The sequence below is a fragment of the Chroicocephalus ridibundus genome, chromosome 14 (assembly GCF_963924245.1).
Source record: "Chroicocephalus ridibundus chromosome 14, bChrRid1.1, whole genome shotgun sequence".
Lineage (NCBI taxonomy): Eukaryota > Metazoa > Chordata > Aves > Charadriiformes > Laridae > Chroicocephalus > Chroicocephalus ridibundus.
Genome location: NC_086297.1, coordinates 2,076,505 through 2,090,808, shown reverse-complemented (window position 1 = coordinate 2,090,808; position 14,304 = coordinate 2,076,505). Strand labels below are relative to the sequence as shown.

The following is a 14,304-nucleotide window of genomic DNA, read 5'->3' as shown; positions in this document are numbered from 1 at the left end:
ACGGCCTCTGCGCCGGTGGGGACGGTGACCCACAGCACCAGCTCTGAGCATCAGCCGCCTGTGCCTATTCCGACCACTGAGGCTTTGCACCCCGAGGCCCCTGAACCCCCAATCTACCCCCCCTTGCAGCAGGGCTGTGGCCAAGCTGGAAACAGCCAGCGTCCCCCAGTGTCTCCCACCTCCTCCCGGCACCCCACCAGCTTCTACCTTCATGCACAAACTCAGATCCAACAGGGACGGCCACGATGATGCGGTGCCAGAGCAGGTCACGGTGGTGTTTCTGCGCAGAGGCTCCCAGAACGCCGAGCTCCCAGCATCGCCTCGCTGACCCCTTCATGGGATGGGGAGGGTGCCAGCCTGCAAAGGGGCAGCAGCGTCTCCTGGGGACCAGCTCAGAGGTCCCTGTGCTGGCACTTCCCTGCTGCCCAGGTTTGGTTTCCAGCGTCAGACCCGGCTCCTGCTCCTCCCGCCACGCACGTGAGGTTTGCTGAGCCGCGCGGGCAGGATTTCCAAGCTCCCGCTTTCTCCACTTGGATGTGTATTCCTCTTCTTGCTGTGGGACTCACCCAGTCCCAGTTTCAGGTGCGATTCGCAGGAGGAGGCGATGGGAAGCGTTAATGGAAGGAACCAAAGAATGACCCCCATGGCCTGGAGCCACCCCGTGTGCTGGGCTGTGGGTCACCCCTGCGAGGGTCGCCCCTTGCCCGAGTCAGTCTGGAGCAGGTCGGATCCTTCTTCACATCACTTGAGGTCCGTGGGCGGTGGGTTTGGGTGTCCTCGGGACATGGGCCATGGCCGGGCTGTGCCACGGGACAGCCCTGGGTGCACCTTCTCAGAGCGGAGCAATGTCGCCTGGAGACATCAGGATTTCGGCAGCAAGACAGATGCCTCCCAAGCAAAAGCCGGGTGGGGATGGGGGATTTGAATGAAAGCAGCTCCCGGCACGTGGCTGATGGCTTCTTGAGCACCCCCAGAAGCTCTGAGCACCCAGTGCCAAGCACTGGCAGCAGCACTGGCCTTACATCCACACCAGCCTCAACTGCGGGACAGTCCTTGCTATTTGATAAGAAATCTGCATTCCCTGACTTTATTTACCGTGTTGTTTAAATGTGCTATTTGCGACGAAACTGCGGCTGCACGTTACCTTTTGTTCCGAAGTTTGGTTACGGTGTGGCCAGGAAGAAAGCTGTGGTGCCATTTGCCCTTGATTGACTTCACTTTGCACCTCCGGGAAGGAGAAGGGAGGCAGAAGAGTATTGATCATTCCTCAGTCACTTTGAAATAAAATATGTGATGCTCATAAGCGGGTAAAGCCTTCAGAGAGCACGCACAGGCCGAGGTGACACGACCTCTCCTGCCGTTGGCGCTGAAAATTGGATATAAAACTGAATGTATAATAAGATGGCACTTTCTGGGGCTGATGCATTTTGTAAGACCGTTAATTTGTTGTGGGCATGGAGGAATTCCTGCCTCGCCAGACACACAGCAGAGCCTGGGCCCTCTCCGACGTGACCAGTGAAAGAGCCATCCCTGTAATTGCCGAGAGCGAACCCCAGCGTCATCCTCGGGACCCAGGAACTTTCTCTCCCAATCCATGGGTTTAGCGAAGCTCCTGCCGTTGTTGAGGACTGAAGATCGTGCTGCGGGAGCGAGGTCTCCCCCGTCTCTCCCCGAGGTGCGACCACATCCAGTACCGGGCAGAAGAGGGTCAGAGCTGAGTGTCCATGGGCCACCCTCTCCTCGGCTTGCCTGGGTGGCGGCACATTTCTGCATCGCGCGTGGGTCTGGCTGCTGATAAAGCGGCTTTCAGGGTGGCAGGATGCTCCTCTTGAGTGGAACAAGAGGTGGCTTAACCCCGTACCTACAGCACGGCATCCGTGTCTTCATTTCTGCGGCCGGATGGACATCAGTTGGACTGGGACTCTCCCAGCTCATGGAGCGGCCCCAGGACAGGGCCCGTTTCGGATCCCCGTGGCCAGGGGAGCGCAGGAGCGCGTGTCCTACCTCCGCGGCGCTCGCTCTGCGCTGGCTGCTGCCCGGCCCCGTGCTTTTCCCCAGCACTTCAGCTGGGACCGGGAGTTTGATTGCAGGATGCAGAACCAGCTGGAGAGACTGATGGAGCTGCAGGAAGGAAACAGCAAAAAAAATAAAAATCCACACCTCTTCAAAACCAAAAAAAAAAAAAAACCAACAAAAACCCTTAAAAACTCCGAAGCTTATTTTTATCCTTGAAGGAGCAGCTTCATAACTCCGAACTCTGTAACAGGCTGGGTGCCGGGGGAGGCACGGGGCCAGCGGACACCGGTGGCCTGTGCCCAGCGTCACCCCAGGCCATGCCCCTCACAGCCCGGCGGCGAGCTGGGGCAATCCTGGGGCTATTTATAGCAAATTAGAAATTAACACGGTTTTTATATCATTGCGTCTTTTTGCAGAGCTCTGTTCTTACAGGGAAATATTTTAGGAATCCTGAAGGAAGCAGGGAGGCAGAGGGAGCTGTATTTTGGGTTTAAAAGGCTGGGAAGGGGCTCGCCCAGGGCAGGGACTCTGCGGGCGCTGGGCTGGAAGCAGCCGCCGGCTGGGAATTGCCTCCCCTTGCTTAACCGCTGCATTTTTTTCCCCGTCAGTAATGTATTGCTCACTGCCACCTCGGGGATAACAGCCTGTGTGTCTCCATAAGGAGAGAGCAAATATGGTAAAATATTTGGGCAGCTTCCCTAGGGAAAAATCCTGAGTCATTCTGCTAAATCGCACTGGGGTCTTTACATTGCACAGGGGTCTTAACCCTGGCTGCGGAGGGGGGTTCAGGTTGGGCCTCGAAGACTTGCCCACACAAGACCCGGTGCACAGCAGCGGGATGGAAGGTCGAGGCATGTCCACCGGAGCCGACGGCATCCCACGGCCACATCTTTGTGCGCGGCTGCCAGCGAGTCTTAGCATGGACCCGTGTCCGCCTCCTCCCAGCCCGGGGGCAGCTTCTGCCTCCTGCACAGGCGGCCTGAGCAAAGAGCCGGATGAGAGAGAAACGCTCCGACGCTTCTCTCCCTGACCCCGTGGGCTTCGCGCCGCAGCTGACCCGATCCAACTGAAAGGCAAACAAACGGGGAGAGGGGACGGGCTGCTCTGACCTGCGGATACTCCCGGGCTCGCCCTTGCCTGGATTTCTCCCAGGACATCACTGAAACATGTCTCTCACCACCAGGAAGGTTCACCCCTTGCTCACGGTCAGACCGGACTAACCACACCGTTTAGCCTGCTCACACGGGAAAGGATGACGGGAAAAAAGCCAACGAAAACCCAACGTTTTCCTGCTGGTCTGAGCAAGGAAGCAAAAAAACCCAGCAATGTCCATGAGCCCTTTCTGGCCACCAGTGCCAGCTCCTTGGCCAGTGAGTGCCTCGGTGCACGGTCAGCACCCGTTTGCTGCAGCCACCGCCACGAGCGTGGCAAACCCCGGCAGAGCCCACGGGATGCTCCCCCCTCTCCCTGCGCCGCTTCATCCTTTGGAGCTGGAAAAACGCAGGAACCTGCCCTCCCTATCCTCACCGGCTTTAGTTTTCTTTGCATTGAACAAAAACTAAAAAATTAGGAAAAACCAAAGGCAGGCAGGGAAAAGTTGCCTTTCATCTTCTGTATTTCCCAGAGCGCGCTTTGCTGGGGGTCGGGATTAACTCTAGCGAGGCGCGAGGCACCTCCCTCTCTCCAGCCGCTCCATCCCAGCCTCAGTTAATGCCCCACTCGTTATCAGCCCCCTGTATAACCCCCCCCCCCCCCCCCCGCCCCGTATCTTGGCACTTCCAGTGCAAACTGAACTGCTTTTTCCCTTTATCAGGACCGGCTGCTCCGTACATGGCTCGGCCGGCGTTAATGAGAAACTAACTCTCTGTCCTCCGCCGGGTGGAATAAGTGACCTTTCGATTGCCGTTTAGCAAAGCGTGGGTCCCAGCTGTAGAGGTCTCAAAGTTAAGGAAAATGATGATCAAGTGGGGAGACGTTTTGGGTTTATTATGGAACCTGGGAGACCACTTTGACTCCACCTGCTGAAAGAGATCCGGGTTCAACCTTGCCTTTAAGAGGTGATGGGCAGGATGCTGCTGGACGGCCTCGCCGCATCCCTGCTCGCTGGAGCGAGGGCTGTGACTCTGGTCACGGAGGCAATTTGTGGCTCTAACATGGTGAATTCTTCTTTCCCTGCCTGGGACCTCTGGCTTCAGGAAAAAACTCTGTCAGAGATGCAATGACCGTAAAGACAGTCCTCTGCGGCGGCTCGCTTGGAAAAGACCCTGTTGTTCTCCCAGGCTCTCCGGACATCTCGCTGAGCAAACAAGACTCAAGTTATCGGCTGTCACATCACGTCCCCTCCCTAAGTCTTGCCTGGAGCCTGCAGTCCCTCCGGGAAGCACTTCATCCATCACACAGGGCAGCTCCTGTGTTGCTGGAGATGTGGTTTCGCTCCAGCCCTGCCCTGACACCTCTGCGGGTCCTGATGGGGCGAGGAAAAGGCTACAGAGTCCCTCGCGTTCCTGTTTGAGGCTGCTTTCCCAGGGCTTTGCAGAGGGAAGAAGGTGGCACAACTCGTGAGACCTTTGACCGTCTCAGTCATCGCTCCCTGCCTCAGTTTCCCCTCGGGTAGCACCCGGAGTCCTTACCCACCCCGTGTCCCCCAGCTCTGCTCCCCGGCACCCTCCCCATTCCCCGACAGCCTCTGGGCTCGGAGCAGTGCGGGTTTCCATCCCATGGCTCATCCTCGTCACTGCTCTCTTCCAGGAGACACAAGCTTTACAGGGAGGAGCTGAACCTGACCTCGCCGGCGGCCCTGCTCCCGCTCCGGCCGGAGGCCAGTTGGCTCCAGTTCCACCTGGGCATCACCCGGGACGGGCTCTACCCGCGCTCCAGCCCCACCGTCAACAGGCTCCTCCGGGACATGCAGGACCTCACCACTGTCAGTGCCGGTAAGCACCCTGCCGCCACGGGGATGGGGACGGAGACATCGGGAGCCATCGGGGCTGGGGGCCTCCAGCCCCCTAAGTCACTTTTACAAGCAAGCTGGGGGCTGTTGCTCACCGGAGGAAGCTCCGAGCCCTGTGCCGGCTTCCCGGCAGGTTTTGTGCTGGGCAGTTGCCATGCCCTTACCTTGAGTCGGGAGGAACGACCCGGCTGTAGCCCTTAGTGCGGCGTGTGTTGGTGCCAGCCATGCTGGGGACCCGTTGCATGGCAGTTTATTCCCGACAAGCTGCCTCAGCCCCCCGTGGGGTCTGCACCCCTCGCCGTGCACCGATGGCGCTGGGGCTGCGGGGGTGAGGGCTCCCCTGCGTGCCCCGTGCTGGGAGGGGGGTCAGCAGCAGGAGACCCGGCCCGTCGGGGTCTCACCCTCCTCCTGCCCCTGCAGACTACAGCCAGGACGAGAAGGCGCTGCTGGGGGCCTGCGACTGCAGCCAGAGTGAGTGCCACGCGCCGGGTCCCGCTCTCCCCTCCCACCCCATCGCTTCGGCTGAGCCCAGTCCCCACCTCCTCCATCCCAGCTGCAGCATTTGAAACATAAACCCAGGCAATGCCAAGCCCTTCTCCCTCCAATTAAACCCCGCCGCCCCAGCAGAGGCTGGGATGTGGGTGCCCGGAGACCAGTATGCCACTGGTTTCTACTGGGGGGAGGAAAATGTCCCCAAGAGGACGTAGCAGATGGTTGCTGGGAGAAGCGCTGGAGGGAAATCTCCAGCGCAGGGGAGAGGGAGGAAAAAAGGCCGCAGAAGCGGAGGGGAGGTGAGAGGAGCTGGAAGGAGCGCTGGGATGCGCTCGCCGGGGCAGAAAGCCAAATGGCATCCGAGCGCGTTACCGGTGCTGCACCCCGCGCCCGGGCGGCTGGTGGCTAACGGCCTGTTTCCTCCCCAAGTCGTGAAGCCCAGCGGCGTGCACCTGAAGCTGGTCCTCAGGTTCCAGGACTTTGGGAAAGCCATGTTCAAGCCCATGAGGTAAGGCGCTCCGGCAGAGCCCCCCCCAAGCCCCCTCTGCCCCGTGGAGCCACGAACCAAGGAGTACGTGCATCCTCGGCAAGGACAGCCACGCGTCTGTCCTCTCCTGCGCTCACCTACCTTGACAGCTGAAAAGTTTTAATTATTATTGGCTGCTTGCAGCGTCCCAGAGCCGCGCGTGGGTAAACACCGATGTTCCCACACTGCTTATTGACGTTGGAAATGTCTCGGTTCATAGGTGCCAGGCGGCGAAGGACCTCGGGACACTTGTTCTCCCGTTAGGGACTGCCCGTTTCCTCCTCTTCCCCGCTGACTTTGTGTTTTACCTTGTTTCTCCTTGGGTTCCCCAGAGTATTTCTAAGAAATAGCCATCAGCCCCAGTCACCTCAAAGAGGAGTTTTAAATCGCTTCTGCATTTATTTCTACCCCTGTGGGACTCTTTACGTTTATTGCCCCTCACTTTACTTTCTGTGCCCAGGCAGGGCAGCTGGCAGCACGCCGACGGCGATGGTTTGCTCATCCAGAAAGCAGCCAGCTCCTCTCCCGCTGGTTTCTATCCATCTCTGCCCAGTGTCGGGCAGGTCCCGGAGGAGGAAAGCACCCAGGGGCTCAGCAATGCCTGTGGGCTTGCCGGTGACACACAGCTGAACGCGCAAATTCACGCGCTACACATATTGGGGCACTGAGTGCCGGAGCCAGAAAATGAGATGAAATGAGGAGCTGCTGGTGTTACTGTCTCAAGGATAGGAGAGCATCAAACCTGAGCTCTTCCCTGCCTCCCACGGGGACCTGAGAAGGGCAGCATGGCCTCCAGCATCCCCTGATGCTCTCCTGAGTGGGTCTAAACCCTGGCACAAAAAGTTTTAAAGCCCCAAGTCTGCCCTTCTGCCTCCCTCGCCCACCCGACACCGAGACAGGGTGCGAGCGCTGCTCCCCGGCCCGGTGGGTTGGTCCCAGCTCAGCACCAGGAGCTTTGGGTCCTGGCCTGGCCACCAGGCGCTGCAGCTCTGCCCGGTGGCCCTGGCGCCAGCGTGGCCACCACTGCTGTCCCCAAGCACACCAGATGTCGCTAGGTACACTGTCCTTGTGCCACCACCACTTTGTGTCCAGCCCTGCCCTGCCGGGTTAGATTAACCCCCTTGCTCTCTCCCAGGCAGAAACGCGAGGAAGAGACTCCCGAGGACTTTTTCTACTTCGTTGACTTCCAGCGGCACAACGCGGAGATCGCCGCCTTCCACCTGGACAGGTAGGGACCTGCCTCCTGCGGCTGCCAGCACCCAAGTCCTCTGCCCAGGGAGAGCTCGGGCAGGAGAAAAGCCGCGCTGCGCCCTGCGGAGCTGCTTGGCCTTGGAGAAGCGGTGGCTTTGCAGCACCCATTTGGGAGGCGCTGCGCGACCTGGGGACGGGGTGGCTCTGGCTCCTACCTGAAGCCCAGGAGTCAGCTTCGCCTTGACCTCTTGGCTGGCAGGTGCAGCGCAGGTTGCAGGCTGGTCGGGTATTCGTCACACGGCCACACGCGCGTGGTCCCTCCCGTGCATCGAGGGGCAAAGATGAGCTCCGGGCGCAGCCTGGCTCCCCTCCCGCTGAGGGAGTCACGCGCTCGATCAGCAATCAAGGCGCGTTTTGGATTGAGATAAACCGCAGTGATGCGGTTTCGAGCCCTCAGCTAATGAGCAATTAACCTGGCACCTCTTCCCAGCAGGCTTTGTATTTAATAAAATCAAAAATACCCTTAGAAGAGGAGGGCAGCAGCCTCCACCCCCTCGGTGGGCTGAGCATTGAACATCAAGGGGAAGGGGTCCCCGATGGGGATGGTGGATGGGGGTCTCCGGCTCCCAAGCCCAACTGATAAGTACTAGACTAGGTCCTGTAGCTGAAGCTCTGCGGGAGGGAAGGAGGAGAGCTGAATTCCCTTTCCAGCTCTGCCCCTGCGTCACCCCAGTGACTCTGCTTGACTCACCTACCATCAGCTCACCTCGCCGCGTCCCAGCTCCAGCACCAGAAAAATGAGGCCGGGCCGCTTTTCTGAAGTGCTTTGTGGCTTTGAGAGCTGAAAGATGCTACATGAAAGCAAACGTTGGGTTTCTGTTTTGTTTTGTTTTTTTTTTTCCTTTAAACATTGCTCAATAAGTAACAGGCTAAATCCTGTTTTGTGCCTGGTTCTCAGAAGCAGAGGGCATTACCCCAGGAGCAAAGCACAGCATTAGCTGGTTCACCCCGTGTTACTGACTCAGCAATCAACAGCGGCTTTCCACTCTCTCCTATAAATGCCTTTCTGCCCCAGGCCCTGATTTTTTTTTAAGAATATTTGAGATGAATCAGCCGGGCATGAGCGCCTCCGAGTGGGGCTGATCCCTCCTCGCCTCCCGCTGTCTCAGCCGCCTTGTACCAGGTTCAATGCGTCTTTGCTCCATGTCAAACCCAACATTGTAGAAGGGCCTGAAGGGCTCTTCTGCCTCCCCAAGGACCCAGCTTGCGTGCGAGGGGATGGGAGAAACCGGTTAGGGAGAAGACGTGAATCCTGGAGAATATCCAGATTGTTGCAGGCAGCAGCTATTAAAATAGCAAAATCTGAACTTAGACACATTTTGATCCAGAGGGTAAAATCTAGCTATTTGCTAGAAAGATGCTGGGAGAAAAGAAAAAAAAATAATCGATGGGGGTGCAGTCACCAAAAGGCCCCTGGTTTACCATCGGAAGGGAGGAGGGCAGCATCTGCCGTCCCACGTTGCCATCCCATGCAGTAATGTCCCTTTGCACCGCAGGCTCTGAGCCACTGTCCCTTTTGTGCAGGATCCTGGATTTCCGGAGGGTGCCACCCACGGTTGGGAGGTTGATCAACGTCACCAAGGAGATCCTGGAGGTCACCAAGAACGAGATCCTGCAGAGTGTCTTCTTCGTCTCACCAGGTAGGCAAGCGCTTGGCTGCCGCCAGCTGGGGTTGGACGCGTTGGTCCATGGTGGGTGGCAGGGCAGGGTCTGCATGCAGAAGGGGGCAGCAGCACTTGTGCTGTTGAACAGAAATTAAATTCTTGGGTGAAACATGCACAAAGACACCGTTACAGTAGAGGTGTCCCTGATCTGGAATCATCTGCCGGATCTACTCGCCTGCCCAGTTTTCCCCATCCTTTCCCCTAGCGTGGGATCATGTCTGTCCATCGACCAAAATCCAGGTATTGTCCACGATTTGGCAGTTTCACGTCCATGATGTGGGTACATAAGGCACGATATACGCAGTCACTGTCATGCGATGGGGAAGAGGTCAGTCCAGGCTACCTTGCAGTCTCCTGCGGATCGTAGCTCCTTTCTCCGGTTCTCCTCTCTCTTCTCCTCCCAGCCAGCAACGTTTGCTTCTTTGCCAAGTGCCCGTACATGTGCAAGACGGAGTACGCGGTGTGTGGGAACCCTCACCTCCTGGAAGGGTCCCTCTCCGCCTTCCTGCCATCCCTCAACCTGGCGCCACGACTCTCCATCCCAAACCCATGGATCCGCTCCTACTCGTTTGATGGAAAAGAGGAGTAAGTGGGTAAATGATGCTGCTTCTCCTATCTGCCTCGCAGGGAGAGCGTGGGAAGGAGAATGAGCAGGGTACGGACACACAGACATAGGTACAGAAATGGTACATCCAGGCAGAGGAAGGCTAAGGCTCAGAGATCGCCCGTAATTCATCTAATAACTCCTGATGCTTGGGCGTTGACTGGGGCTGACTGCCAGTCTCCTGCGTGCACAAGGAGAGATTTAAGTCCTCCTCCTCCTCTCCATCTCCACACGGAAGGCCGGCTTTGGGGTGCTGTTGGGACACTGATTGCATCTCCCCCTTCTCCTCCATCTCCTGCAGGTGGGAAGTGAATCCGCTCTACTGCAACACGGTGAGGGAGATCTACCCCTACAGCAACGGCAACCGGCTGCTTAACATCGTTGACATGGCCATATTTGACTTCCTAATAGGTATGATGAAGGGGGAAATAACGTTCCTTCCCTCCGTGGGGGCCGTCAGCACCAGTCTGCCTGCCCTCCCGCGCCACGGTGTTTCTCAAAGCCCTCCCTCCCGCTCCGGAGACAGCACAACCCCTCCTGATGCGCAGGCAAGGGGGAGCCCCCAAGCCCGCCCCCACCCAGGGGGCCCAGCAAGACGAAAGCAGCACCTCCGAGCATCTTAGACACTTCCAGCACAGCAACGAGCGTTTCGCGCAGACCTGAAAGAAAACGTAGGATAGTTTAGAAAATTACTTGTTCACACGCAAGGGAAACTCTGTTCCTCTGTCTGCCCTTTACCAGGGAACATGGACCGTCACCACTATGAAATGTTCACCAAGTTTGGGGACGACGGCTTCCTCTTGCATCTGGACAACGCCAGAGGGTGAGGCTGGGGGAGGACGTGGGGGAGGACGTGGGGGAGGACGTGGGGGAAGGTGGCGGGCAGGCACTAAAGCTCCGCGCTCTCTGCTCACCCCCCCAGGTTCGGGCGGCATTCCCATGATGAAACCTCCATCCTGGCCCCGCTCTCCCAGTGTTGCATGTAAGTCCAGCTTCGCCTTGCCTCCCAGACACGTCGGTGTTCGCAGCGTAAGGGACGGGCAGCGCCCGCTGCTGGAAGTCACCCAGGCCTGGCTCCATCCAGGGAAGGGAGGACCCCTCTAATCCCAGCCAAGGGCGCAGGCCAGGCACCGGAGCACGGGAATCACAAGTTGTCCCAGAAACAGGGATTAAGCTTTTATACTAGTTAGAGTTTTAAGCTCTGTTGTGCTGCAGCCTGCTGTGGTGTCAAAAAACTGTCCTGCCCGAATACTTTCCCGTTGACGCTGAAAGGCCTTGCGAGCGTAAAAGCTTTCACTGACAGACCAGGAGACACCGTCCATTGGATCAAACCCTTCCAGAAGTCTCTCCTAGCATTTCCCAGTCCATCGGCACGAGGCTCTATCAGCCCCGATCGTCTGACGTGAAGCTCCGACATCTCCATCCAGAAGCCTGGTAGAACTTTAATACAGCTGATCAGGTTTCTTCCTCCCACGGCGTTAAGCAGAAGCTCATAAATTTTACTATTTGAATGCTATCTTCTCCCTTTGTTAATTCACATAAATCATCAGCCGAAAGTTAAATTTAAGAGACGGAAAAAACTGCTCTTCCCTGCGGTTTCTCTTTCGGAGATGCGTAACCTATTTCCTCGCTGTACCTGCTCCATCTCAGCCTCGGGGTGCTTAACCGCGCTCCCGCCCCGTCTGCTCCTAGTACGGGATCTAATTTTAAGAACTGCTATTTGCACCCAGTGGGTCTCTTCATTTATAATTGCAGCCCTGCAGTGAATCCTTCTCACAAACTCCCTATTTTGTGCGGTTTAAATTAACTCTACCTCTTACTTTGACCTGTATACAGTAGGATCCACAGGTCAGATCCTTCCTATTCTTCCAGATCCACTTCCCAGAAGCTGCTCTTAATTTAGTTCTCTTTGTAAAAGACCGCAGTAAGAAGACCTGCAAGTCACACCTTGTAATAAGCCAACTAGGGCCAAGAAGAGTGGAAAAGCAACTCACGCTGCCCGAGGGAGACACACAAAACCTCATTTCCCACAACAGCCAATCCATTCCGAGTGGAGGAGCATCCAAAAACCCTCGGAAAGGAAATTAAAAAAGTTTCTTTGAGCAAGCGCAGAGGCCACAGATTTCAGCCTGCCCTGACCAAGCAGCCGGACTCAGCCCACCGAGGCACCTCCCTGTTCCTACGTGAAGCCAAGCCCCGTACACCTACGCGGGAACAAAGTCCTCCAGCCGCTCCGGACAAGAGGGACCCCCTCAAACCACGGGCTGCTCCCTTCCCTGGTAAACACCTCCATCTCCTGCCCAGCTGAGTTCTTCGCCAAGTTTGGCTTCCAGCAGATTTAAGTCTTTTTAGCTACCTTTCACAGCTCCCACACCAGTCCTTGTCCCACATGTTGGAGTCTGCTGCTCTCCTCTCCCTGCGTTGCTCCCAGTCTAGTGAACGGCACAAATACAGCCATGCAGGAAGAGATGGTCATAGAATCATAGAATGGTTTGGGCTTGGAAGGGACCTTAAAGGCCACCCAGTGCCACCCCCTGCCCTGGGCAGGGACACCTCCCACCAGCCCAGGTTGCTCCAAGCCCCGGCCAACCTGGCCTTGAACCCCTCCAGGGATGGGGCAGCCACAGCTTCTCTGGGCAGCCTGGGCCAGGGGCTCACCGCCCTCACAGCCAAGAATTGCTTCATAAGTATCTCATCTCAATCTCCCCTCTTGCAGTTTAAAACCGTTCCCCCTCGTCCCATGGCTCCCCTCCCTGATCCCGAGTCCCTTCCCGGCTTTCCTGGAGCCCTTTTAGGGACTGGAAGGGGCTGGAAGGTCTCCCCGGAGCCTTCTCTTCTCCAGGCTGAACCCCCCCAGCTCTCTCAGCCTGTCCCCACAGCAGAGGGGCTCCAGCCCTCCCGGCATCTCCGGGGCCTCCTCTGGCCCCGCTCCAACAGGTCCGTGTCCTTCTTGTGCTGAGGCCCCAGAGCTGGACACGGCTCCCTTCTGCCACGCGACGGGCATCGCTGACCAAAGACACGCACCTCGCTTGGCTGCTCTGGAGCGGTGCCCGCACCCGGCGCCATTCAGGGAGTGCTCGTCCAGGCACGGCAGCAGCTCAAGCCTTTCACCAGACATCTGAGCAGCACGTGTCCTCCCGGGGCTGCGGAGAGCCAGAGCACTGGTCCCAGTCGCTGCCCTGGGTAAACAGACGCACAAAGGCAAATTCTGGAGCTGGTTAAAATGTTTCTGACTACACCTTATTCCATCTGGAAATTTCAGCTCAGCTAGAGAGGAACGGCTCCACGAACACAAACTACTTCATTTACAAAATTTAAAGGGCAATAATTAAAGCCGCTGATTAATTTCAGTATTAGAGATGCTGAAGTCAAAACACTTTTGCTGAGGATTAAACAAATGATTTCAGAATACTGAGTTGTGTTCCAGGATTACAGCTTTTCTTCCCACTTTCTGTCAAAAGGAAATAATATTTACATCTCAGTACCTCTCAAGGTGAAAAGTCACAGTTAAATCACTTTTAAAGCCTCTTTTTGCTCAGAGTTTTGACATAAGATTTTTTTTTTGTCATTCATGCCTCTTCCTTTTACCTCCCCCTTTGTCCCCATCCCATAAACGTCACCCTTGGAACATGGCACCACCGGGCAGCGATCTGGGGAACTGGGTCATCTCTGACTCAGAGGAAAAAGACTCATTACTGAGACCTTCTATCATGTTTTTCTCTCTGATGGCAGAAATCTGCAGTACAAACACTCTGCAGTCTGGAAAAACAAAGGAAGAAGCAGAGCTTTCTGCAAAAAGTATTCTTTTGCTTCAGAAAGAGAAAGCTGTTGTTCCAAATTTCTTTGTCACGTATCTTCACCCATCTTTGCCCTCCCTCCTTCCCCTAGCGCCCAGGGGCTCAGACAGCTGGTTCTTGCCAACGTGCTGCAAGAAGTTCACATTAAGGTGTCTGATTTCTTTTTTTTCCCCAGAATAAAGAGGACGACGCTATTACGACTCCAGCTCTTGGCTGAGCCCGAATATCGGCTCAGCGATGTGATGAGGGAATCCCTCCTGCAGGACCCCCTGGCACCAGTCCTCACCGAGCCCCACCTCTTGGCTTTAGACAGACGGTTACGGCTTATCCTGAAAGCTGTGAGGAAATGCGTAGACACGTATGGAGAAGCCAAGGTGGTGACCAACGACACCACGCCACCCGAGGCTCCCGCGCCCGACAGAGCGAAGCTGACCACTTAAACAGTCCTTAACTCATGCTCAGAGGTAGGGAAGACCCCTGCAAGCCAAGTGGCAAGTTTAAAAGCTGGTAAATTCCATCTACAAATGCTGGGGAGACCGAGAGGGGAAAGTCTTCAGAAGATCTTCAAGAATCACACTGGGCATCTATGCTGGGCACTCAAGCAAAGTGTCTGCGCTTGGCCAGTGTGTTGGTAAGTTGTGGTCTGACTGCAGCAGACCTTTACACCCCAAACACCAGCTCTCTGGGGGAAGAGCAGCGATCTCCCGCTCTGCAGTTGGCCATGCCCTTGGGAGGGTGGGGGAAGGCATGGCCATTGGTTTGCTCAACCTGCACGGCCTCTCTGTCTGGCCAGTGAAGGACACAAACTAGACCCAAGGATGAGGCTTGAATAAAGAGATGCCAAGACCCTTTTCCTCTTACTAAGTCTCTGTTCTGTAATCAAGACTGCGTATGTGAGAAAAGAGCAATCTTGCTTCACAAGGGCAGTACCTGCCGCTGAGCCGAGATAGCCCGGTGATGCAGCGTGGTCGGCCTGAAGAGCATCTGCCCAGTGTTCACCATCA

At 56.5% G+C, this 14,304-nt stretch overlaps 1 protein-coding gene and 1 long non-coding RNA gene across 3 annotated transcripts in view; one reads left to right on the top strand and one right to left on the bottom strand.

Annotated features, from left to right (window-relative positions):
• Positions 1-2,350, bottom strand: part of LOC134523420 (uncharacterized) — a 17,898-nt gene extending 15,548 nt beyond the window's left edge. Inside the window, exon 1 of the long non-coding RNA XR_010073326.1 lies at positions 208-2,350. This is a non-coding gene — a long non-coding RNA (uncharacterized LOC134523420). The remainder of the gene's footprint in view (positions 1-207) is intronic.
• The window catches only part of FAM20A (FAM20A golgi associated secretory pathway pseudokinase), a 15,863-nt gene extending 1,559 nt beyond the window's left edge, over positions 1-14,304 (top strand). The window contains exons 2-11 of one of the 2 annotated variants that reach the window (XM_063352348.1): positions 4,765-4,949; positions 5,387-5,437; positions 5,888-5,966; positions 7,120-7,212; positions 8,760-8,875; positions 9,304-9,484; positions 9,805-9,914; positions 10,245-10,326; positions 10,426-10,485; positions 13,476-14,300. In XM_063352348.1, the coding sequence (XP_063208418.1) occupies positions 4,765-4,949; positions 5,387-5,437; positions 5,888-5,966; positions 7,120-7,212; positions 8,760-8,875; positions 9,304-9,484; positions 9,805-9,914; positions 10,245-10,326; positions 10,426-10,485; positions 13,476-13,740 (1,222 nt within the window). In that variant the 3' untranslated portion in view covers positions 13,741-14,300. Of the gene's footprint in view, positions 1-4,764; positions 4,950-5,386; positions 5,438-5,887; positions 5,967-7,119; positions 7,213-8,759; positions 8,876-9,303; positions 9,485-9,804; positions 9,915-10,244; positions 10,327-10,425; positions 10,486-13,475 lie in introns of both variants that reach the window. The other variant, XM_063352349.1, reaches the window with a different exon arrangement.